The following is a 27,379-nucleotide window of genomic DNA, read 5'->3' on the forward strand; positions in this document are numbered from 1 at the left end:
TATCAAGCATGTACTTCTGAAGTAAACTTCTGGATTGATCCCACTCAATGGAGTATACTTTGCACTGCAGAGCAGCCTCAGAGCATTGGTAACTCATTAGTAACTTTTGGGTGTACCTACACCATAAGTACATTCCAGGATTGTATAATTCCAGGTCCTTATGTCTTTTCAACAATAAGACTATGCTAAAGCTAGTCCAAAGTAAAACCCATGACATCTATATCATTTGAATATCAGGTCAACAACAACTTTTTCACTCCACAGATCTGTTCCTATTGCACCGCACTTCTTATTAATATAGACATCACCATAGTGCTCTCAGTCATAGACTATAAGCCACAGACCACTAATGGTTTGCAACATCACGATAAGCAGTTTGTTGCTAACCTGCAGCACTGATATGGCTCCACACACTAAATAGCCTTGATGCTCCTTGCTGCTTTAGGTGCAATGACCTGAAACATTAAATGGCTTCTCCAAAATAGAGGAGGTCCTGCATCCTGGGGTACAGTTGTCTGTACACTTTACCCTGCATGACAGGGAAAAATATCTTGTCAACTGCTGCCCAAGATAACTAAAACTGCAAATAAATTAATAGAGAAAGAGAATAAATGTTGCCTTGTTGCAGTATGTTAAGCTTAGCAGGACCAAATATTTGTAAAGGTCAAGAATTTGCTACTTACTGGTGTCAAGACTAAAGTATTGTCCCGGGAGCTATAAGATCTTCCCTAGACCATGAAGCTGTTCACCATTCCTTACTTAGAACTACCTATTAAAATACAATCTATCCCAGTGGAGTAATTTTCAATTTTGTTTGTGGTCTATTTCATTTTTAGGTTATGAGAGCTGCAATGTTTGTGTTACAAATACAGAACTAGACTGCTTTCACTAAAAATGTACACTTTCTATTGGAATGTCTGACAAAAAAAAAAATAAAAAATTAATAGACTTGGGTTTTGATAACACTGATTGTTTTTTAAAGTTGTGTTGGGCACCATAGGAATTAACTGTGTCCTGTTCAGACTGATAAAAATTGTGAAGGGTAAATTTGGGCATTCATCGTGAACTCATCTATGGTCTATTAAGGGAATTTACTTTTATTAATAATTAAAGATAGCTTTTTGCTTTGAAAAGCCGATTCCTAGGGCCAGTAATTTCATGGGAGAGTTCAGTGAACAAGGCCAGCTTCCAACATCAAACAGTCTGGTTAAAAGTCATTGTTTGGGACCTATGCCAAAATAAGTCTCTTATCAGGCCAAAAATACTCACATGTGTTAATTAAACCTAAACTGCACACTTGCTAGACAACAAATTCATCAATGACTTAATTATTTCTAAAAGCAAAAAATATCTCTGGTAATTTAGAAAAATGTTGCTGGCCCTTTTCCAAGCAATGTGTCTTTGTGCTTTTGCAGGAATTCAACTTCTGAGCTGAAAGACACTTCGAGCAACATGATGTGCAGGATCCTGGTTACTCTTAAACTGAGACAGTTCCTATCCAAAAGGGCAGCTGGGATGGTCTGGCTTAAACCTCCCAAGCAGGTACATAAACAATTTCTCTGGCCTTTGTCCAGTCAGGTTTCTAACCACTGCCTCAACTGTGTGACCCTTTCTTAGAGTCAGAATGACAGCACCTGATGCATCATATAGCCCTCTGCTAATTTATGGGTGATCAGGTGTTTCACTACTCCTCACTGTACTATTGCAAGCTACTGTCACATTAAAGAGTCTGACAAAAACACCTGGAGAAGTATCTGGAGAAAAAAAATATTCTGAAGTTTGTTTTACAGACCAGATTAGTATGCATATGCTCCTAACTTCAAAAAAACATGTCCATCAATAAGTAGTTATGATTTTCTCTGGATACATGGGTTAGTGATTTTAAAATACGTCTATAGTGATTTTCAAAAGATAATTATAGAAGCTGAAATATGCTTTCTATTTCTTCGTGCAATCATGCGACCATCTGTTGATCTGGTTGACACAAAATACTTCCTATATTATTTTGGGCTTTGACATTATTATTATTAATTCAACATATCTAAGTTTAATGTATCTTTCCAATGTAAGGGTTCTGAACATAACCTCAGGCAGGCTCTAGCATGCTGCAGCATAACACTTCTGATTTACTGTTTGGAGTTAACAAGGTTCATCTGCCAACATGTGCCAATAATTTCTCTACATAATTACTGAGGCATCTTACATCTGAGCTTTTGTAGCTAACTAGAGAAGGCTTTTGCTCCTTTGCTGGGTTGTGTAAAATGTTTTGTTGTTAAAGTATGCTAATGGTTCATTAATATATTCTAAATATATCTGGGAGCACAAATTCATCAAGTGCAAAGTTAAGTCACAGAAGAACACTGAAAATATCAGATAGGCAAGCAGGGATGATATTCTGCTGTTGAGGGCTAACAGTTTCTCTTTATGATACATATAATGGCACATGCATCTCTTTCATTTTCTTCTTTGGGGTGTTGGAGTAAGTGTGTTTCAGTGAGGAACATGGTTCAATTAAGCACAGATTCTGTGTAAAGATCTTCTCTTCTCTGAGTGAATTAACCTCAAAAAAATTGTTGCTTATAACTTCTATTTGTGCCTGTGTATATGTGTGTAGTTGATAAGCCATAGAGACACAGTAAAATAATTTATGTTGATTGCATCCCTCTGTTTCTCATTCTCTAAACTACAGTTCACACCTTTTTTTCTACAGTTAAGATTAAATTCAGCTACAGATTTAGATAACTAAATTTATAACATAGCTATTTACATGTACACTAGGTAACTAAGCTCCCATTACAGTCAATTGAGATATACTCAATACAATCATAGAATCATTAAGGTTGGAAAAGACCTCCAAGATCATCTGGTCCAACCACCCCCTACCACCACTAAACCATGTCCCTAAGCACTATGTCCAACCTTTCCTTAAACACCCCCAGGGATGGTGACACTACCACTTCCCTGGGTAACCCATTCCAATGCCTGACTGCTCTTTCTGAGACAAAATTTCTCTTAATTTCCAACCTAAACCTCCTGTGGCACAACTCGAGGCCATTACCTCTAGTCCTATCACTAGTTATCTGCAAGAAGAGGCTGACCCCCAGCTCCCCACACCTTCCTTTCAGGTAGTTGTAGAGAGCAATAAGGTCTCCCCAAGCCTCCTCTTCTCCACATTAAACAACCGCAGTTCCCTCTGCTGCTCCTCATAGGACTTGTGTTCCAGGCCCTTCACCATCTTTGTAGCCCATCTCTGGACACACTCCAAGGCTTCAATGTCTGCCTGGTATCCACCAGGCAGAAAAGCATGGCCTCTGCATCTCTTGAGGCATCTTCAGCCACAATCACCTATGTGGCTACCCAGACAGAGGTCTTGAGGAAACATGCAGCCATCCAGGTCTTGGGCAGCAGGTGTGCCTGAGTCTTCTGTCGGTGTCTGACAGCAGCAGCGGTGGCTATGCCTGTGGGAGGTGTGCCCAGGTAGAAGAATTGCTCAGCCTGGTGGTGGAGCTTCAGAAAGAGTTGGGTAGGCTAAGGAGCATCAGGGAGTCAGAGAGGGAAATTGACTGGTGGAAGCGTACTCTACCCTCTCTGATACAGACTCACAAGCCACAACACAAATAACAAAGGTTCATCTATCCCACCAGGTAGCTGCTACACAGAAGTCAGAAGTTCTGCCATCCCGCCAGGCAGTAGGAGCGGACCTAGGCCAACAGGGGGAATGGAAGCAGGTTGCTGCTCAGGGTGGTAGGCGAGCCCTCTCCCTGTCCACCTCATCTTCCCATCTACACTTATATATCAGGTATGAGGTTCTAGAACACAACAGTCGAAACAACGATGCAGATGAAAGCCCATCCCAACTAGAAGGGGTGCCTGAAGCAAAGCAATCTACCCCCCACATCACTGCATCTTCTGTCAAGAAAGAAAGAAGGCTTATCGTAATGGGGGAACTCCCTTCTGAAAGGGACAGAGGGCCCAATATGCCATCCAGACCCAACCCACAGGCAAGTCTGCTGCCTGCCTGGGCCTCGGGTAAGAGACATTGCCAGGAAAGTCACTCGCCATGTACAGCCCACCAACTACTACCCACTACTGTTTTTTCAGGCTGGTAGTGACAAAGGAGCAAGGAGAAGTCTGAGAGTGATCAAAAGGGACTTTAGGGATTTGGGGCAATTGGTTAAAGGATCAGGGGCACAGGTTGTGTTTGCCTCTGTCCTTCTGATAGGAGGGATGTTGACAAGCAGACTCGGCACATCAATATGTGGCTTCAAGACTGGTGCAACGAGCAGAACTTTGGGTTTGTTGATCACAGGAAGGTCTACACAACACCAGGCCTGCTGGCGCCAGATGGGATACACCTCTCTCAGAAGGTGCTGTGTACAATGAGGTGCATTTGAAGTGCTTCTACACAAACACTCGCAGTATGAGAAATAAACTGGGGTTCGTTCCATTGTGCTTAGAGAGCTGGCTGATGTCATTGCGGGACCTCTCTCAATTATTTTTCAATGGTTTTGGGAATCTGGAGAGGTCCCAGTAGACTGGAAGCTGGCAAATGTTGTTCCAGTTTTCAAGAAGGGTAAGAAAAAAGACCCTGGCACAACAGGCCTGTCAGTCGTACATCAGTACCTGGTAAAATTATGGAGAAGATTATCCTTGAAGTTATTAAAGTGCACTTGGGGGACAATGCAGCCATTGGTCCCAGCCAACATGGGTTCACAAGGGGTAGGTTCTGTTTGACTAACTTGATTTTCTTTTATTATAAGATCACCCATTTAGTCAATCAAGGGAAACTAGCTGATGTGATCTTTTTGGATTTCAGTAAAGCTTTTGACACAGTTTCCCATAGGATTCTACTGGACAAAAAGTCCAGCATACAGCTTAAAAAAAACCATCATACAATAGGTAAGCACTTGGCTGACAGGCAGGGCTCAAAAGGTTGTGGTAAATGGGATTGCATCAGGCTGGCGGACAGTCACTCAGTTTTGATCTGCAGAAATCAGCAGATTTCTGATTAATTAATCAGATTTCTGATTAATTCTCATCAGTTAAGGATGCTGCCAAAAGTTACTTGGCTTATAGGATCTGAACTAAGATCATAGAATATCTTGAGTTGGAAGGGACCTTAAAGCCCATCTAGTTCCAACCCCCCTGCCATAGGCAGTGATGCCACCCACTAGATCATGTTGCCCAGGGTCTCATCCCACCTGGTCTTGAACACCTCCAGGGATGGGGCATACACAGCTTCTCTGGGCAACCTGTTCCAGTGCTTTACCACCCTCTGAGTGATGAACTTCCTTCTAACACTCAATCTAAATCTCCCCTCTTTTAGTTTAAAACCATTCCCTCTTGTACTGTCATTGTTTGCCTGAGCAAAAAGTTTCTCTCCAATTTATTTTATAAATCCCCTTTAACTAGTGAAAAGGTGCAATGAAGTCTCCCAGGAGCCTTCTCCTCTTCAGGCTGAACATCCCCATCTCTCTCAGCCTTTCTTCACAGTACAGCTGCTCTAGCCCTCTGACCAACTTCACGGCCCTTCTCTGGACTCATTCTAACAGATCAACATCCTTCTTGCGCTCGGGGCCTTAGACCTGGATGCGGCACTTCAAGTGTGGCCTCACAAGGGCAGAGCAGAGGGGGACATTCATTTCCCTCTATCTGCTGGCCACTCCTCTGTTGATACAGCCCAGGATTCAGTTGGCCTTCTGGGTTGCAAATGCACACTGCTGGCTCATGTCAAGCTTTTTGTCCACCAGAACCCCCAAGTCCTCTTCTGAGCTACTCTCAGTGAGTTCTCCCAGTCTGTACTCATGTCTGGGATTGCCCCGACCCAGGTGCAGCACCTTGCACTTGGAGTTGCTGAACCTCATTAGGTTCACATGGGCCAACGTGGGCTAGCTTATCCAGGTCCCTTTTGATGGCATGCTTTCCTTCAGTTGTATCGACTGCACCACTCAGCTGCAAACTTGCTGACAGTACACTCAATCCCTTTGTCTATGTTGTTGATAAAGATACTCAACAGCACTTGTCCCAAGACAGACTCCTAAAGGACACCATCCATCACCAATGATCAAGTAGCTTTGAAATTGAAAAATCTGGAGATTCTGGTGGATCTGGATTTGATTAATCTATATCGCCTAAAAGTGATAGAATGCACTAAACTGCTACTGTACTCCTGAATCAATTAGTCTGTCAAGCCTCAACATACTATGTTAAACAAGCTGAAGATGCATTGTCTTTTTAACAAAGTAATCTAGTCTTCTGTTACTTCATTTCATATAATATTAAATTACAAGTACAACTACAATAAAAAAAATATAGGCATTTTCAACACCCATCTTGACATCCTTGTTTTTATTTCTCAACAACTTAATTTAGTTTAAGAGCAGAAGGCAGAAATTACACAGTGGCTGGAACATATATATCCTAAGCAGCCACAACAGGGAGCTTACAAGATCATGAGAATTTAGAAAAACACACACACAGATATAAAAATAAAATGGTTTCACTGTAGGTGTTTTTTTTTTCTTGCCTTTTTTTTTTTTAACTGTAAATCCCTTACTAATAGTATAACACATTTTAAAACTAAGTTAATTTTTAATGGCACTCTGAAAGTACTAGAAAATTGTTTGATTTTCTGTTTAGGGAAAGACACCTCTTCCATCCAACATGAGCAGAAAGTGCATGCTTCTTCAAAACAGTCTCCATGACCTAACAGCACACTTTGATCATCTCACCATCTGTGACACATTCAATGCACATACACAGCTCTTTTCTCTGTGGCTAGAAAGTCATGCAATGTGACTAGGTACCATATATGCACAGTGTTTTCTGTTCCTGTGTTTCTTTTCTCTGTGCATGTTTTACTAGCTCCTCCTTTAGATGTCTTCCACTGGAGTATATTACTGAAAATCAGGGGATTGCTGCTGCCTTCCATCTTACCTCTTGTCTTAGATGACAAATGAGACTGGGAATGAATAAGGGGAAGAATGGTTCTTCTCCTAGTTTCCTTTTCCCTTGGCTTTTACTTTCCATTTAATTTCAACCATATCACAGTTGTGGGTTGTGAGGTGTAGTAGTTTTAACACAAAACCATAACACTTTTGCAGTGGTTTCCCTCTTTGACTAAAATCTGAAGATACTCCATTATTCCTATCCTAGAAAACATTGCTTTAAATGAGATCCAAATTGTGAAAAATAATTTTGATAAATAAGAATGATGTATTGTTCCTCATTTATATAAATTTCTAGCTTTTAAAGATAAGAAAATGTTATCTTAAGTGAAACACCTGGAAAATGGATGTTGTAAGGCCCTTTTCTTAAAAATAAATAAATAATTTAATTAATTAATTAAAAAAAAAAACAAGGAAAGAAAAGAAAGAAAAGCTGTTTTCAGCTGTTAGCAATATCCCATTTTGAGCCACAGATTATGAAAATTACTTATATTATTAATTGCATATTACAAATTTTGAAAGGTCTAGGTGATAGCTGTTTTTTAAGTTGCATGCTACAGATAGCATGCATGTGTGAAAGTGTGCTGCATTTTCTGATGATGATAAAAGATTATTCAGTAAGTAAGGTGCTCAAAACTGCCCCGTACTACACAGAAACAAAGGAAAATGCTATGAATCTGGTGGCTACCCATTATAGCACTGTAGATATGGCTTTAAACTTCATAATTTCGAATGTATTACCATCTCCAAACATATATATATATAGTAGGGCAGGGCAACTGGTATGGATTAGTTCATGCTCTTGCTATTAAAACTATTAAAATTTCAGAGAAGGGTCTTCAAAAAAATCTGCCTCCTTGGAATGGACCTTGGCCCATTAAAATTCCAAATTAGGCCCAACAATGGACGATTTTGAAGAGATGGAATTGTACAGCTCCATAATTGTATAAAGACTGTGTTAAGAATTCACATATAGGATAGATGACTACCTTCCAGAGCTCAGAGACATTCTCTGACACTGATTAATTCACTAGTTTCAAAGTACATACCTACCATTCAGTATCCAATCTTTATGCTCAGTATTTCACCAGCTTGGACTGTTACAAATTCAGATATGAAAAATTTTCTATTGTTCTGTATCATTTATGTTTATATTAAACCAGGAAATTCAGCCAAGAGAAGTTCTCCAGATAAACGACCAATTTCATCAAGAAAATGAAGTAATATTTTTAAAGCATAACACTCCTTAAAATAAAGAGTATTTTCCTGTGTTAAGTTAGTCTTGAGCTTCAGTACATTGTTGAACTGTGATTTAATACACTCACACATACTGCTTGCTATTTTCATTAGTACTGTGTCTTGGGTAGATGTATTTGTATTTTCATATTATCTCAGCTTTAATTAAAATAGTCCAAATAGAATTATGTTTTATAGTTACGTGACAAAGGGGATATTTTGCAATGAATCTCTTTAATAATATTTTGGCTAAAGTTGTTATTAAGTGATCACAAAATATCCATTATCCTCTAAGGAAATTTTTTGAAAATATCCTCCTCTGGAGCTGTTAAATGTCTTCTACCCATTAATTGTGCAGCAATACAGAAAAATTAAAATATAAAAATAAAAAATCCATCCTGTAAGGCAACTCTAACCATATTCTCTTTTATATTTGGTACTCAGTATTCTGAAATAACAGAATTTTATCATGCCTGTCCTATTTTCAGTAATGCATATATGAATTACTAATCACATCTTAATGGCACTGACAGTATATCTTTTCCGTCTTTGTTTTCTTTTTTAGGACTGCTTAGGAGCTTTATTTACTTATTTGCTTCTTTGCTTATTCATTTCAACATCATTAGAATGAGAAGATATCAAATTGTTTGCAGTGGATTTGCATAGACACTTTAAAGGTTTATAAACAAAAGCATATTTAGAGATAATTTTCTGAAAAATCTACATACCTAGAATTAACCTTTTTGACTGCTGTCAACTACCTTTAAGTGCTTGCAGCCTTAATGGAGCTATATAACCTTGAGAACACTATATATTGCAGGAAAAATTTCCAGACCAGACAGAGATATGAAGTATGAATCTGTCCATCTGTGGACAATAGAATACATTCAGATTTTAGTGGGTTGTGGGAATGCTCATCACCTTTCAAAGATAGTCCAAACTTCATAATATCATGTACACTGAGGTGGCTTTTAGCTTTGACATATGGGGCTTATCCCCCACAAAATTGTAACTCTCAATAAAATATTTAAAGTCATCTTTCTCTTTTCTGCTAAGCATGGACAGTGCATATGGGTGTATGAATTCCAGCACCAAGCACACAAAAACATGGAGTGTGAACTGAACTGGAAACATACTATGTCACGAGCAGTACTTCTCCAAGGAGATTTTTGTTGTTATTCCCTGGCTGGCTGAGTGCATGGTAGCTTTGGCTGAGCACAGAAAGCAGCTCGTAGGAGAAAAGAAGTTCCCCCATCTGTCCTGTGATCTCATTCAGAAGGTGTGTGGTGAGAACTTACTGTGTAACAGTGTTCCCAACCCTCTTTTTGTGATCAAATTTAACAAAGCAAACTTTTTGTGTTGCAAAACATGTTTAGTAAATGCATAATAGAATTCTCATTCATTTGGTACACAGATGCAATAGCCTTCAGTGGGGATTTCACTGAGATTTTGAGATTTTCTAATCTTGCAAGCTAACTGTGACAAGGGTTGCAAAGCAGAAAGTTAAAAGGTTCTACAAGGTAATGAACATTCAAACATTCTTCTTCAAATATAATCATGAAATATTCCCACTTTGTTAATATTATCTTCATAATGAATAACATACTCCGTTCTTGATCTGCCCAATCTTTGGTGTGCACACTTATAAAATTCCACTAAAAAAAATAAATAAATTGTGCCTTGAAATTGCTATCAGCAAAAGCAATTAGAACTGCCACATGCATGTGCATGTATTCAGAGCAGCTACATGCTCATATGGTCAGAGAAATGGATAGGTGATATAGGAAGGTGTCAGAAGTACAGGAGAAATGGGGCAAAGTAGAACATTGGAAGCAGAACTTGAAACACTACAATAGTGGCCAGTGGTTTGGGAAGAACTGGGGGTACTGCAGTTGGCCAGGGTCATGGGAGAGGAAACAGGGTTATTTCACCATAGTAAAAAGTGATTTTCTGGAACAGTGGTTTTAAAGAGCTAGCTGAAATTATATATATGTATAATTTATTATTATTAGTAGTAGTAGTTCAAAGGACTTCCTCTGCCTAACTGCAAAAAGGATGAGACATAATTTCCTTAAATATAAGTGACTGCCAATTTTTAGGTCAACTGGAGAGGCTCTGGAGTACGTCCTGTGAATCTGTCTATTCATGCCCAGGCCACTAGGGGTGAAATGTCACGGTCCCTGTCTTTCCTTATGCCATGTACTACACCTAAATAAGTATATCATGCTTACTTATACATGCACAAAATAGTTGTACTCTAGACAAGGCACACCTTATAGCCCAAACAGGTAGGATAGGCCTATCAGAGACTGCAGATGTCCTGCAGGTTTCAATTATTGCTTTCAGAAATGAGGCAATTTATTCTCTAACATTTACATTATTATCTTCTATTATACTCTTAGACATCTTAGCCAGAGGGACAATGAACCATAGATGGAATTGTAACTTTTTTTAAAGAGCTAAATAAATAAATAAATAAATAAATAAATAAAGGCAGCACATCCAATCCCCTCTCCCCCCCCCCCCCCCCCCCCCCAAAAAAAAAGTAAATACATAAATTGTTGCAGATCTTCAAATTAAAAAGGCAAGGATGAGATGAGTAAAATCTCTGTTCTTTGTCATTCCATCAGAAGCCCTCTTTACATTATTGGAACAACACTTGTAGGAAGTTTGCCTCACATGAAATGGGGACAGCAGTAATTTATGATGGATAAAATACAGGTCACTTCTATGTAATCCACATTTCAACATCAAAAGCTGCACCTATAGTTAGCCATTTGAAGCATACCTTATATTTACAAGAGAATATGCAAATGCTGGATCACATTTAATAAATTTAGGATTTAAAAGGTGAGAAGTTAGAATTAAATTTTACGACAACTAGTCAATGACTCCCAAGTGAACAGCTCTGGCAAAAGAAACAGTCTCTTAGGAAAAACGGTGCTCTATGTATATAGCTTATTTGTTCAAATGAAGCTGACATAAGTAATAGATACAAATAAATAATATATATAAATAAGTAAAAATAAGGACAGTCTTATTTATTTCTATGATTAATACTAAGAATATATGAAGCCTCATATGCAACCCAGCTTTGTTCAGGCTTCATCCAGACAGAAAGCTATAGGAATTATGTTAGAACACTCAATTTTACTATCACTTTCTAAAATTCCAGTTCTGGTAAAATGTTATATTTTACTATATGTGCTAATGTATCTACATTAAAAATCATGAGAGCCTAAAATTTCAGAGGACTCTATTTAGTGCATTAACCTGCTTGGTCTCCTACCACATCTATTATTTTTTTCTCCCATGTCCTGTTAGCATACCTCACAGAGGCATGAGTCTTTAATTTGCAACTGTATTCCTTTCTCTAAGTCTTCATTAAACAGCAATTCATGAGTTAAAACTTACCAAGATTTATCTGGACAATCTGGAAAAAGATATCAAGTAATTCAAAACACTACACTAAATTCTGTTTCTTAGCTGCATATACTTATCTGCATGCATATAATTTTTCAACAAAACCTCTTTCAGAGTTTTTTTGACCTATGCACTATGTGGCAGAAGTTTACAGACCCTGTGAAAATCTGAAAACAAAAAGAACCTTTGCAAAATGCTAGATCACAGGTAGCAGCCATAGCTGAGGTGCACAGACAACATAGCACACAGATCCCGATTTACTGTTAAATGAGCTAGGTTTAGGACTGGAGCAGCAGAGGTGGGTGGCACTGTGGCACTGAACTTAATGCTGCTTCTGAGATCTGAGTTAATCTCCCTCCAGGGTGCTGCACTGTGCCAGGGAGAAACACCAGTTCAGTGAAACTGGGCTACAGCTTTAGTAATAGCACACTGAACTGAATAGTTGAGACATACCTAAAGAGAGTTTTAGATAGATTTTAGAGAGCAGTGGGAGGGTCACAAAAAATTGAAGGCTTCTCAGCTCAAATTCCATCATAACTAATTGAAGAAAGGATTAATTGCCAAAAATGTAGTGAAAGATGGGAAGAAAAGAGAAATTTCCAGCCAGGTTTTATGAGGATATGTTTTTAATACAAGGGGTGAATTGAAGGCCAGGTAATGGGAAAACTGGAAGGAAAATTTGAATTTTCTGTGTAGTCTGAGCTAAATCCATTAACTTTCCATGATCCAGACCTCTCAGGATTCACTCTTTATGTACAAGATTGTTCCTGTCTCATACTTCCTACATATGGTACTTTCACCCCATGGGCTGGCAGTGCAGCATCACAGCCTCCCTCCTTTCCCAGAGACCCCACATAGCAGATGTAGCGATCAGGGCCCCCAGCCAGCTGTGTTTGGTCTGTGAATTTCTAGAAGAGGAGAGCAGAGAGGCCACTGTGCTGTGCTGAACTTAACATACATAGGAATATATTCAAAATCCCTCATGTGCTGAAGCATGTATATACACTGCCACCATGTGACCTGGCACACAGTCTTAGGTGCTTCCAAGCCCAGCTTGCCAGGTTTCTCTTTTCTACTCTCTGCCACCACCTGTCCTCACCAGCCTGCTGGGAGGCAGGAATCTTTGGTCCCTTCTGCTGCTGCTTATACACATCACAGAGAGTGGTTAACGTGGTGTTCATTGTTACTCGGGGTAATATACGCACAACCCTCCAGGAAAATAATGTGATGCTATAAGTGAAAATAACAATATATGTTGAAGCACCAGATTCCACTGGCAATTTCATCGAAGCTACCAAAACCTGCCCAATGCAAAGCTAGTTGCTGCTAGTTCCCAATTCTGCCTTTCATTGGACAACTCACTGGCACTTTCCTGTGCTGGATGCACAAGATGTATGAGAAGGGGAAAAGAGTGAAAGCTGTTTTGGAAATGTATGTGATCCTTGTTATGCAACTATTTAAAGTCTGCTTATTTTGTTAATGTGCACAGAAGCCCTGGCAGACAAAAGAAAATTATTTTGTATGCATTGTGTATTGCTGTTCATTAATTTTACATGAGTGATGAGAGGTCAGTCAAGAATAGAAACCCATTGTATTAACCTTCAAAGAGCTTGCAATGTAAATTAATGCAAAAGGCATGGAATAAAGGAATGAAATACTCTGGCAGAATTAACACTAATGGTTTACAAACATCACATTGCAAATCTACAACTTCTTTGTCTAAATTCTTGGGTTGATATTTTGGGGGAGGAGATTAATAAATAGGTTTAAAAAAAAAAAAAAAAAAAGAAAGAAAAAGTAAAGGAGTACTGAAAGCATGTCCATAAAACACACAGAGAAATGAGAAACATAATGGGATATGAATGCTGTAGTGCATTCAGCTTCTCTGTATATTAGTGTATAGATTTACAATGTACGTTAAGTACCTGCCTACATGTGCCTTTCTACTGTTGTCAGCACAGGTAGTAGGCCCACAAAAGACAGAGATTATCGAATGTGAAGTTCTGATCATATACACTGCACAGCTAGCTTTTGTTCTGCAGAATGATGAGAATACTGGGAGTCAGTAAATGGTATGATTTAAATTTGAAAATAGCTCCCCAGAATCTGCTGAATCCATTCAGAGTTAACTAGCAGCCGAACATCACCATTCAGTGTTCTGGGTCCATCTGTTGGCAATATCATGATGAAAACAGCTTTTTAAATGCTATTTTCAATAAGCTATCACACAACAGCTTGTTCCAACAATATTCCAATACCTTTCTGTTTGCTTGCCGCCTACTATAAAAAAACAGTTTAGAGGAAAGGAGGCATTTTAGTACTATACTGATGTATGGTGGGAGGTACAGACAGACTACAGGAACAAGCAAAACTAGAAAGAACTATAAACAGACAAAAGAAGAAGCCGTTATTTTAGACCCCCTGCAATCTAGATTTAAACAAGGAGGGGGAACCCAAACTACTGCAGTGTCACAGAGGGATGCTCTGCACCAGTCAGTGGCTAGACTTATTGTGCATTGACAGTTTCAGCCATAGGATGTTAATAGCTCCTCAGAGAGGAATGGTAGGTGCACCTAGCAATTAACTTTAATTTTCTAAGACCTTCTGAATTGTGTGCTTCAATGAATACTGAAAGGAAGGCCCACTTCCATCACAGTAATGTGTTCACTTATGTAGCACCCAAACAATCTGCCTTATATCAAAATACCATATATCCATCATCTTACTTCTCAGATTAGCTCACACAAGTGCCAGCAATGTGCCACACTAATGTACCGTACTAACGATGCAAAGCCTGGATCCACTAGCATCAGAGGGGCTCAGTGGCAGAGATCAGATCAGCAATGAAGAACAGATGGTTGCATTTGAACCCAGTAATGGGTAGGAGAGGAATAGAAGTTATTCTGGTTAAAGATTCATGCCAATGAAGTTTCACAATTCGCCAATTCAGTGTCTAGTTGTGACAGCTTACTTTGTCAGACCTATTTAATTAGGGTGCTAGGTAACCCCAAGATCTTTTCTGACCTATATTATTATACAATCTCGTGATTCTAAAATAGACTCTTCTAGCCTGGTTACTGTTACACTGCTGAATCAAGTTCTAAGTTTTATCCATTTTAAAAACATCTCAGAGATGAGGCCAAGGATATCAAGAAATATGTTAAAACTTCCAAAATAAGACAAATAGACAGCTTCTCTTTTTTCCTTTAGCATGAAAGAAATTGCTATCATAGTGCACAAGGAAGATTTTTTTTTTTTTTTACAGCATGATCTCACTAGGGACCAAGAGCTACTGACCTGTTCATAAACTGTTGTAATCCATGAAGAACTACAAGAGGGCACATAGATTTTAATGTGCTAATGCATGTCTTTTACCAATACATGAATATGTATATAGTTAATATTGTTTCTCAACTTTCATGCTTCCTATAAAAGAATGTATGTAACCTCATGAAGGTATAAAATATTAGGAGACTATGCAAATAGACGTACAGAAAAAGGGAAGAAAACCTGTAAAGGTAATGCACCACTAATGCTGAATAAATAATTAAATAAATAAATAAACTTGTAGGAAAACCAATAGTATATAAAAATACAAAAAGTTGCAATAAGGATTTCATTCATTATTAATGCTGTAATAAAAATGTACTGATTTCTCCGTGCCTTTTTATACTCATTCATAAAATATTCTATGTTCTCCTGTCATCAAGACTGCTTCCTAAGCACAGAAAATATTTTAGATTCTGTTTATCTATCTTTGATCCATAAATGTGTTTAGCAACAACATCCTCCTAGAATACATGCATCAGATCCTGCTTTTAACATGAAAAGTACAACTAAGAAGAGGATGCTTTTGGTGATCACCTACCTGAGGACGTATAACTTTTACTATGTTCTTAAGTGCAGTGTCTGGTGACGGAGGAGAGCAGTCAGGTGTTGGGCCTGTAGAGCTGTTTCTATGGTTACCAGATCCTGGTGCGGTAATTGCTACCTGAGGTGCATTATCTGTGAATAAAAATAGCATTCATGTGAACTTACAAATACTTTATATATTTTAATATCAAAAATTATTTTGAAAACAAAGCGTTACTTGGAACACGATTTCAACTTCAAAAAAACTATCGAATTTTAAATGTATTTGGTAAGGAATGGATTGTATATCTATGCTTTTTTTTTTTTTTTTAATCATAGAATCATTAAGGTTGGAAAAGAACCCCAAGACCATCTGGTCCAAGCATCCCCCTATCATCAACATCACCCATTAACCCATGTTCCTAAGCACCACATCCAACCTTTCCTTAAACACCCTCAGGGATGGTGATGCCACCACCTCCCTCAACAACCTGTTCCAATTGCTCTTTCTGAGAAGATATGCATACATTTGGGAGGATAGACACATTTAATGGGTACGTTTAGGAGGATACATACATTTATAGCGTACATTTTGGAGAAATTTTTCACTCAGAGGATGGGGAGGCACTGGAACAGGTTGCCCAGAGAGGTTGTGGACGCCCCATTTCTGCAGATGTAGATGCAGAAGGTCAGGCTGAATGGGGCTTTGGGCAACCTGATCTAGTAGGTGGCATGCCTGTCCATGGTAGGGGGGTGGAACTACATGGGCTTTAAGGTCCCTTCCAACCCAAGCCATTCTATGATTCTATGATTCTATGATTCTATGATTCTATGATTCTATGATTCATTCTATGTTAAGTCAGGATATAGCACTCTTTTTAATGCTTAAGTAAAATGAAGCACCAAAAACAAACAAACAAACAAACAAAAAAAAAAAACCACAAATATTTTACATTTGTTGCATTGAATTAGTAATTGTGAATCCAACTGTTATCACTACAACAGCAGTGACTTAAAAGGGGGCTTTTTAATATAACTCATCTGTCATCCTGGTAAATCCTAAAACATAAGACCCAAATCAACAAGTTAAAACACATACTTGACTTAGAGCGTGCTAGTAGCTGTCGTTCACAATTTTCCTGAACACCATAAGCAACATAACTGATCATTGATGATTAGTTACACAGAAACATATTCAGCTTCTCATATGAAATCTTCATCCTTCATAGAGCTTTGCACTACAGTAGCCATCTTTCTGGCAGTATTGTATCTAGATAACCTACAGCTGGCATAGAAATGTCCACATATGTCCAGGTACTTGGGAAACAGCTGTTCAGAAATGTTTTGTGATACTGTTATCACTTTATAGCACAGTAAAGAGCCATTAAAGGGACTTAGAATATCATTTTTAACTTTCAAAGTTCTTAATGCAGTTGGAACAATGTAAAGTAAAATTGGTGAAAATCAGGTCAGATGATAGAGAGGACTGAGAATTAAGGCACAACTTCCCAGCTGTAATGGTAACCAAGCACCAGAAGAACTCAGCAGGAGGCCAAAAGCTCCACATTACTTCACACCATTAGAACTGTAATATTAAAGAAATAGTTTAGTTCAGGTTCTGGAAAAATCCATTGCCTGGGCACGGTCATGGTGGTCGTTATGAGTCTGTAAATTTATAGCGTACCTTTCTTTCTGGGTCACAAAGACATGTGGGCCATGTTCCTCAATGTGCTGTATTGCCTACAGCTCTGCAATAAGATGATGATTACATTCAAACCTCATGTCTGACAGCCTGCAGGGTTCACAGATGAAAGCCTATTTATTTGTAATTGAGGTGGATTACCAGTCTATCCTTTCATTTTGTGGGCAAATCCACTCCAAAGAAAAAATTCAAATTCCAAATAGACAAATAAACAAAGCCAACTCCAGCACCATGTACTAAATAATTTTTGGTGAGGACTTGACAGGAAAACACCCCACCAATGCCTTTCCATACTGTTTGGAAATCCTATAGTGAGGATGAAAGTTAAATAGGAATGTTAGGAGCATTTAAATTGAGCTGAAAGTCTCATCCTTTTGTGCTCCAGAATATGAAATATTATCCTGTTTCACTCTATGGAAAAAAAAACAAACTCATAAAATATAACGATAAATTAACCTCCCCAACTGGGGAATCAGAAACTTACTTTGAGAAAACCCTGCACTGTGTATGGCGATCCCAAACAACGGATTATACTGCTGCCAAAACACACAGTAATACAAGAGCCACATAGGAAGCTAAGAAATAACTTCTGGAGGGATAAATGTTCCATGTGAGTCTATCGAAGTGTACTTAGTGTAGTTACTTATTTACTTACTTGTGTGAAAAATAAACAGAAGGTTTGTCTTGATCAAATATCTAAACCTATAAGGAACAAAACCTCCCTGGTACTTTAGAAGTCCATGGGTTTCAGTTACTGTTCTTCCACTGTAAAGCCTGTGTGGCTGTGCTTAAGCACAGCTGCCCTTTAGCTATTTAGCACATGAAAGCCTTTAAAGTGAAATCAGGAAGTCTTGCAGATGGGGAAGTATCTTGAGGATGCCTCTCTCAAAGGCCAGACAGTTAGAATGACAGATTGATGCTGGTGGTAAGGAACACAGTTTTCTGCCTGCTTCTTCACTCTGTTTTAAGCTCTTGACTACAGTCACCTCAGCTATGTTTACTCACTTTTTAAATATGCTGCAGAGGTAACAGAGGTCAAGTTGTATAAATAAGATTTTAATTTTTATTTTTTTTTTCCACGGGGATCTAGAGCTTCTTGTTGACCCTATTCATTGACAGGTCACTACTAGGTTTTGCCCCTAAATACAGTCCTAACAGAGAAGCTTGTAACTAGCTGGAAGTGATATTCTTGGAATGAAGATTTATTAGAAGATATTCATACAGGGAGGCAGAGCTATTATATGCCCCCTAGACAGAGAAGAGAAAAAACTTTTTGAGCTACAGTGTATACATAAACTGTAACCAATTCAGGAACATACACAATATGCAGAAATCTCAAAAAATAGTAGTGACAGTCTTTCCTTCCAAGGAAAATGAAGTGGTAATACAACAAAGCATCTGGCTTTTAGAATCTAAAAATAAAGCTTTACAAAAATAAAAATAAATAAAATAAAAACAATATTTCTATTTGAAATAAACATCCCAGAAAAAAAAAAATAAATCCAACTGCTCAATATTTCATGCCTTTAGTCCTTTCTCAAGGGAATAAAGCATCTGACATGTAATGGTTTCTTGTAAACAATTTCTTTATTGTGGACAGCTGTTTATTTTCACAGTAGGATCTTCCCATTAGGCAACCAATAATGATTTACTACCTGGGTTTTCTCCATCAAAGAATATCACCATCAAATTAGCTACTGCAACCAATTTGGAGGACTTCTCTGGTTATATATACAGAACTTGCTGTTTCATTAAGAATAAATTGAAATATATTCTCTTCTGTAATTACATGCTATAATAATCGTGTTTTCATTTTCCTTTATCTTCTGCTGGTAACAAAACTATTTTTTTTCTTCCTTCAGGTAACTGTAATAATATCACTGGAAGTTTTATTGTATTCTATTATCTCAAAAAGATCTTACCTACTGAATTTTCCTATGAAAGATTAGCTAGAGTACCGAGTTTCTGACAGGTGCTATGTACAGGGCCAAAAAGGAAGTATTTATGGCTGTCATTCTCTTCTAGTTTCAGGCTCAAGTTACAATAAGCTAAGAGATGTTTCTGTACAAGTCAGATAACAACAGGCTCCAGGGATCATCTGGCAGTTAAAATTACTGAAGTGCAGTATGCTCTAACAATATTCCTTCCTGCCTCCCTCATACACGACAGACTGTCACAGAGATTATGTTACTGGAGTCATTCTGATGTTGAAAAATGGTTACTGAAGGCAAAGAAAAAAAAGTAGAGTAACGAAATAACAAAATTATATATATATATATATATATATATACAAATATATATATATATATATTTCAGAATAACCAAAATAATTTCTAAAGAGGTTAGATAAACTCAGGTTTTGGATTAACTGGACTCATATAATGTGGACTACAAAAATAGCTACGCTGTTTTACATTCTGGCAAATCTTACTAATTTGGTTGGTTGGTTTGTATATTGATTGGTTCAGCATACAAGGTTTTAGAGGACAAGAAGCATTACCATACTGTCATGATCACATTTACCATTAAACATCTGATGGATGTACTAAAAAGGTGGTTATTCTTAAATTTCTCACAGGATTAGACAGGATTACATATCTCAAATCTTAATACATCTCAAAATTCTGTTTGCTATTTCTCCCAATTTTTCAAGTATTTATGGAAGAAGTAAACAGTACTCACAGCAATGGTCACAATAATGTAGTCCTTCATACAAAAGAGGAACAATTTGTCTATACTCACTGGCCTTTTCCTTACACATCAAAAGACTGTAGATAAAAATCACAACATTGCTTGGAAGTTAAAGGTCATATTGTTCTTACTGTTATTTAAAAATCTTATACTCAAGCTACACTAGCATTATTTCAATTAAAGATATTTTTTCTTTGATTAACAGACAGTTGGATTGATTTTAGTTATACTAAAACATGAATATTGAATCAATTCCACTAAATCCAGATCAGCTTTTTATTGGTCTATTCCTGTTATTCCGTGTTTCACCAACAGTTATTTATCTATTCTTACAAGAAAATGCTAAAAAGAAATTGAATAGCATTGAACAAGAACAAATTTACATAACTGGTTCTTTGAAATTTAACAAATTAAAAGTTTGTAAGCCATTTAGTATGGGATATGTTTATTTTTTTATAGCACCTTTTTATCAGGATGCAAAGGGAGGAAGGAAGTAGCAAGACAAAAACACTTCACAAAATCTATTTTCTACTACACTGTCATATACTATACAATTGTGAACAAAGATGTTTTTGTTCTTTTTTTGTGTGTCCAGTTTTATCTATTATCCAGTTCAACCTTGTTCATAAAAATATTTTTAACTATGAATATACTCTAACATGGTGTCTAACACAACAGGTATTATGTAGGAATCAGTCAGTTCTTTTACAGAAAGGAACATTGGTCTACTATAGCTGACATTACAACTACTCAGTGATTCATTTGCGATGCAGCCTTTCAGTACAAAAAGTATTTCTGAATGAAATGAAAACTACATTATGTAGTGATGTAATGTGTTATATATGTCTACCTAATAAGACTAATTTTTGGAACAGAAATTTAGGGCCTAAAGTTAAATTTCTGTGTTTATATGCTGGTAACTAAATTGCTTTCCAAAGAAATAACATTTATTTTTTCTTAAAATTTTGAGCAAATCAGAAACTGAACTTGCTGTCCTGGTTTCAGCCAGGAGAGAGTTAATTTTCCTTCTCGGAGCTGGTATGGTGCTGTGTTTTGGATTAAAATGAGAATAATGTTGATGACATGGTGGTGTTTTAATTGTTGCAGAGCAGTGCTTACACTAAGCCAAGACTTTTCAGCTTCTTGCTCTGTCCTGCCAGTGAGCAGGCCGGGGGTGCAGCAGTGCAGATGACTTCATGCAATGTTCTATATGTGAAAGTGGGCCAAAACCCCACATCTATTTTGGATCCTAGCACCACGATAATGCAAAAATGTGAATAAAGATCCAAATGGCTTGATGCTGTATGGGATCAAAATGCTTTTTATTGTGGTGTCAGGACAGATCTAAGCTTGATCAGTTCTAGCAGATGCAATTTTCTGGCCTATTAGAAAACTGTTAGAAAAGCACTCATCTAATCCAGTAATATCTATGATTTTGGATCTATCTTTAAAAAAAATAATACAGTAGAAAACTGTTGGAATGCCTTTGTCTCTATATGTTATATGTCCTCTTTAACATCAAATGTGTTATAAAGAGGCATAAAACTCTGGAAGGAACATTAAGTCATCAGACAAATCATCTGTCTCAGACAGAAATCAGTCATAGCCTCAACAGAAATCTTGGAAGATTATAAAAGGAGATATCAGGAAATGGTACTATTTGTGGAGGATCAGTCACCAGTAGGTGAGTTTACATAAGTCTTCTCACAGAGGTAATGGCCACTGGAAAGGCTAATTTCATTGACTGTCTGAGAAATGAACCAGTTGACATAGGTCTCATCATGGATATAAGAACTAATTTTTTTTACCTTCAGTAATGGGAATCTCACCTAAATGGCAGTTATCATCCTTTAAATCCTTATCACCCTTTAAATCTTCATAAACTGGAATGGAAGAACACTTGTTGGTTATAAACACACTGGAGTGACAGATACACCAGTAGTTTCTCCTTCCAGAGATGATCAAAAATATGGAAGCTGTAGCAGGAATATTGGATCATGCTGAGGATAAGACTAAGAAACTTTTCCAAATTGTGCCTCAAGGAATCTTTCCTACCATTGCTAAGCTTTCTCTAACTGGGTAAGAGTGTGCCAGGCCCGTGTGAAGAATCATATGAATCTGATTCTGTGGGATTAAAGAGAGTTTGGGCATGGTGAGCTCACTGAGGCTTACAGAGGGTTCGCTAAAAATTAATTCATTCTAAAAGACAGCAAGGAGAATCGCCCCATTACCTTAGAACATACCCATAGACAGATTTCAATGTAAGTCCTAAAACAATATATCTGAAAATTTTCTATGGAGCCAGTGCTACTTAGGCTCAGCTTATTCATTTTGGATTTACTACTGGTTTTACCAGTAGTAAATTTACAAGGCAGGAGCATACACCAATAAGTAGGTAGAAGATAACAGTGAAAGACCCAAAACTGAGCAGAGTAGATCACAAAACAGTAGGAATTCCCCTGATTTGATACAGGGCTACCACGTTTAAGATTTCTTGGACAGCATGTGAGATAAAAATGTTATGTCTCCTGAAACTTCTGGATCTATTGCAAAGATTCACAGCAATTGCATAAATAAAATTAAGTGCTGCAGTTCAAGGAGAAAATCTGGGAAAAAAAATAGAAAATCTATTTTGTCAGATGGAGAACAAAGACATGCACATTCTAAAGTAGCCCCAATTGAGGGACTAGGCAATTTTCCATAGTATAGGCTTCAACTTTAAAATTATTCTAACTTGATTAAATCCCCAAAGTAAATCTCGCCTAGATAACTATTCAACATGGCACAAAACTAGGAACTACGGATAAAGACAACCATGTATTTCAGGATTTCAAGGAATGAACATTACAGGAGAATTTTCAAAAGAGCAGATGGAATACTGAATAATGGAGTCAGTAGGTAGCTAAACTGGATGCATACAGAGAACAGCTGGACTAAGCTGTTTGAATTTGCTCTTTTGAATTTGTTTTGTTTCCTGAACACTTAAACCTGAATAACCATTGTTCTGAGTAGGATTGTAAATATATATCTGCAACTGTCTTGCTGAAAGCACTTGAAGCTATAACTGGCCCATTCTTGGTTGTGGCAGCTATTTCAGGATAGTGTTTGGAATTAATTACCAGTGAAGTGCATTCCAGTGACAACAGGGGGTCTGTTTAGTTGTTTCTGCATCATCCACAAGAGTTCGGTATGACTGTTATCAACTTTTCATTTCCCCTAATCACCCACCTGCACAAATAGACTTTGGAGCTGCTTCAAGCTTGCATAACCCTTGTAATACCAGGCAACTGTCTGGAATAACATCTCTCATTAAATACTAATGAGAGATGATGGGTGATTTCCACCATTTCCTGTGTAACCTTTTGAGACTGCCTCTGTTTTTGAATGCTCAGTTAGACACCAGCAGCTTACTATACTACAGAGTTGCCATATACTTATTTTCTGTTATATTTTTTGTTGTTGGGTTTCACAGGTTTAAGTTTCATAGTGAAATGACTGTATGGTCTACAGCTGATATTTCACAGATGGCTACATTTGTGTTGTCTCAGCATGTAGTCTTCATGTTTGTGGAAGTTCAGTGAAATGCCCAAGGTGTAAGTATGGGCAAAAAAATTATTTTTGTTCATTTCAGTCATTCACTAAAAACTAGAAAGCTTAGTAGTCTTGTAAAACAATTCCCCTGCCCTCAAATAATGATCTAAATTGGGGATCTTCATGCTTATTAAGTTTATCTCACCAGTGAGATGACCCTGAATGCTATCATTTACATGACTTCGTATTTCACAAGGTTTCTTCTATAATCCAAAGAGAACGTCCAAACTGTGCTGTGCAGAGAAAGTACTCTATGCTTGCAAATATTGTAGTCAACAGGTGAATTAAGCTATGTTTTCAAATTGTCTCATAATATAAACTGCATGTGTGATCAGAGTAAGTACTTTCAAATCATTTAAATAATACTAATGATAGCTACAAGTTCCGTTAATAAATAATTTAAGTAGTCCTGAAGATAAACCTCCCAATATGCATCTATCTTTAATTACAAGGAAATGCAATGTATGGACAAAACTGCATTTTCATAAGCTCCATTTCTTCTGAAGTATCAATTAGTTAGTAAAGCTAATAAAACACTGAAGTCATAAAACCAACCATTTAAAAGCCAAAGAGCTAGAAATTTTATTTATAAATATTTAAATATCCAGATGTTCTTATCTAAGGTTTATAAATTTTCAAGCAACTCACTCACTCTCACTTTGGCTCAACTCTAACTCTGGAAATCTTACATTTTTGCATGTAATATATATTTAAAATATTTAGATTCAAACCAGAAATACTGATATACTGATATTCTGATTAACCATAAAGAGCTTGTCTAGCAGGTAGCGTGCACACCTGATACACAGTCAGAATTCAGGGAATCTTAAAAATCTCTGCTATTAATTTTGAAAGCAGTATGGAAACATCTGTAACAAAGCAAATCAGCTATCTAGTCCCTATTGGGGCTATGTTGCCCCAATAACATCCACGTGATTTGAGAAAGAAAAAAGACATACAATGGATAATTTTGGATTGATACAACCCAACAGCTGATTTGTGACACTAAAGCACTACAGAGTTCAAGTTTTCAGTAACCAAAAAACAAACAAACAAACAACAACAACAACAAAAAAAACCTTGATCCTATTTTTGAATTTCCAAATCAGATCTTTTTTATAATGGAACCTCAAAATAATTTTGTAATTTTACTTATTTTCATTTACACTTAGCATTTTCTTCTGAAAAATACTAAGTTTCTTCCCCTTTTATTAATATTCACATAATATTTTACTTTCTATCAGAGGAAATTCAGGTGAAATGTTATAATGAACTTATATATTGCGTAGCATTATTAAGCCTACCTTTCAACTGAAAAAGCAATATTTACATTTAATTTAGTTGGTCTTAGAATTTGCAATTATTTTCTTCACTGTTTTTATCTTCTTAGTTTCGTTTTATATTATTCATGTACCTTCTAGCTTTGCAGAGTTCTTAAAATTCTTCCTATTTAATGTTCTCATACTGCAACCTGCTACATTTCTTATAGAAACCACACGTTATGGAGTTTGCATAGATCCTTGGATCTTGGATAGCTGCATTTAACTATATAAAAGAATGATGAAGATCACACAAAACTTTCAGTAGCAGTAAAACTGGGGTTACCTGCTCCTCCTGGCTGAAACATGCTCACTCTGATTTTCCTCATATACAGTTCTTACAGGACAATGAATGGGTAAGCAACAAAAGGCAGAATTCACAGAGTTCCTGTCAATTTTACTGACAGAACTCATAACCACCACAAACTTTGTATTTCAAATGTTATTATTCCATGTGAATATGAGTCACAAATTCATTGCACACTATGTTTCTAAGGCTGATATCTAGGAGTTGGACAAGCAATTAAAAAAACATTGCTTTGTGTTTGCAAGGGCTTCACAAGGCCTTTAATACTTTTAAGAAATCCATTCACAGCAAATCCTTGTTAAAGTTGTAATAGTTTGGATGACACAAAGTCTGAAAGACAACCTATAGAATTTAACAGAAAAAAATATTTCTTGCTTAACTTTACTTACCAAATAGTCACAGAAAGTTTTGATGTTTTTTCTTCACAACATAGGACAGAAAGAGATGTTGAAATAATAGAATTGCTCTTGAAAATAAATTTAACTTCAATTATTACTTTATTATTAACTTAATTATTAACTTCAATTATTACTAATATTCAAGTATTACTGGTAAGAAAGTGATTTTTATTGTACTAAATTATTTAAATATCTTCTAGCAGGGAGAGAATCATTATCTGAAAGTAAATGGAATGGATTGAACAGCTGGAGCTACAGTGGAAAGAACAGAAACTAACAGCTGGTTTTACCATCCTCATCCAGAACAGATAATATTGCATACAGTAATAGAAAATATTATAGAAAAAATAATGCACTTTGCTCTGGAGTAAAACTATATGAAGTGATCCTTCTAAAGTTTTTTTTCTGCTTTTTGAGAACAATAAGCAACCAAGGATGAAAACATGCTTTCCTATGGATTCTTCCAAATCTGCAGTGTTTGAAGTTATACTGGGAAAAAAGGAAAAATGTGGTTTCCTGTCTGAAGTAGAAAATGATTCTGTTACTGGCTGTTAGTAAAAATATGCTGTATCTATACATATGGGGATTGGCAATGCAAACTCTTTCCCATCGTATTTTGATATTTAGCAAAATCGTACATTTCTTGCACACTGAAAATTTGCTTTTGAGATGGCCTGTACAAAAATGAAAATGATATAAATGAGTAAAAATGAAATCTCTGCAAAGCAGTAGAGGGAAACTTTTTGGCAGCAAGCTACATACTGCCATCAGGACTAGCAGATGCAGAAAGAGAGACCGAAGCAGAGAAAATGGAAGTTAATGAGTTTTTTATTTAACTTAAAATAAAACAGGAGGGAAAATCTTTTATTTTTTTACAGAATCTAACACTTTACCTTCACTAGGAATCAATGTTTTTCTATTTTTTAATCATCTCTGACACTGAACAAAACAAATAAATCTGTTCATTATGTACAAAAATGGTTTATTTTAGTAATTGCTTAATATTTCTGCAAATATTTTGATTTTAACAACATTTAGCAAGCTATGCCAAGATTTCTGCTTTCAAAGTGTACTAAAGTTAGTTTACTTTAAAAATTCATAACACATACCAGAGACTTCAACATCTGTTAGCAGAGCCACCAGACTGACATATGAATGCTGTGTAGAGGTAGTTGGGATTTTTTTGACAAATTATTTTCACCATATAAAAACTTATTAATCAACATTGATTAATCAAAACTGTAGAGAAATTCATCTATAACAAAAAACAGCAGAGTTCTTTGCGTAGTTCAAGGCATATCTATACTGAATTCCCCATTACAGCTTCTCAGCTTCTGAAAAAAAGTTAAGCTCTTTTTATAATACTTGAACTTTACAGCATTATGGACACAAGCCCAGTGAAGAATGGACTCTCAAGGACTGAATCTCTCAGATTTTAGGACTCAGTTTCATCCTAATGCAAAACAGAATATGCAAACTCTTGAGTACAACTTAATAAACAGTATGGAGTACAAGATAACTGCTTCCCTTCAGGTTCTAAACTAAGCAAAATTCAATCTGAAAAGGTTTATAGAAAATTAAATTAAAGGTTTGTAGAAAATCTACAAGGGCACTAGGAGGCATATAATATGAGCTAAATGCCTACTGAAGATCGTTCTAAACCCATTACAAAAGATGATATTTTTCTAGAACATGCCAGATGCACATAAAATGTAAACAAATTAAACCATTAATATAGTTGTACTATTACTGCTAATGTTAGCAATTTAATGGAGTTTACAGCAATGTTGTTCTGTTAAATCAATGTCGCTTATAAGAGGGACAGTTACTTATATCTGCTAAATTATAAAACAATCCAAGGAGCATTTTGAAATGTATATTTCATTCCTTACTCAAAACTACTTGCAAAGGAT

The 27,379-nt window shown here is 36.7% G+C and overlaps 1 protein-coding gene and 1 long non-coding RNA gene across 7 annotated transcripts in view; one reads left to right on the plus strand and one right to left on the minus strand.

Moving 5' to 3' along the window:
- The window catches only part of ANKS1B (ankyrin repeat and sterile alpha motif domain containing 1B), a 433,040-nt gene that overhangs the window by 265,161 nt on the left and 140,500 nt on the right, over nucleotides 1-27,379 (minus strand). For all 6 annotated transcript variants that reach the window (XM_068668850.1, XM_068668849.1, XM_068668847.1 and 3 more), the window contains one exon: nucleotides 15,475-15,611. In XM_068668850.1, the coding sequence (XP_068524951.1) occupies nucleotides 15,475-15,611 (137 nt within the window). The remainder of the gene's footprint in view (nucleotides 1-15,474; nucleotides 15,612-27,379) is intronic.
- Nucleotides 18,003-27,337, plus strand: LOC137849318 (uncharacterized). Its single transcript, XR_011091853.1, has 4 exons — nucleotides 18,003-18,085; nucleotides 23,324-23,444; nucleotides 24,932-25,117; nucleotides 25,667-27,337. It is a non-coding gene; the product is annotated as an uncharacterized lncRNA (long non-coding RNA).

Source organism: Anas acuta, chromosome 1 (genome assembly GCF_963932015.1).
Source record: "Anas acuta chromosome 1, bAnaAcu1.1, whole genome shotgun sequence".
NCBI classification, from domain to species: domain Eukaryota; kingdom Metazoa; phylum Chordata; class Aves; order Anseriformes; family Anatidae; genus Anas; species Anas acuta.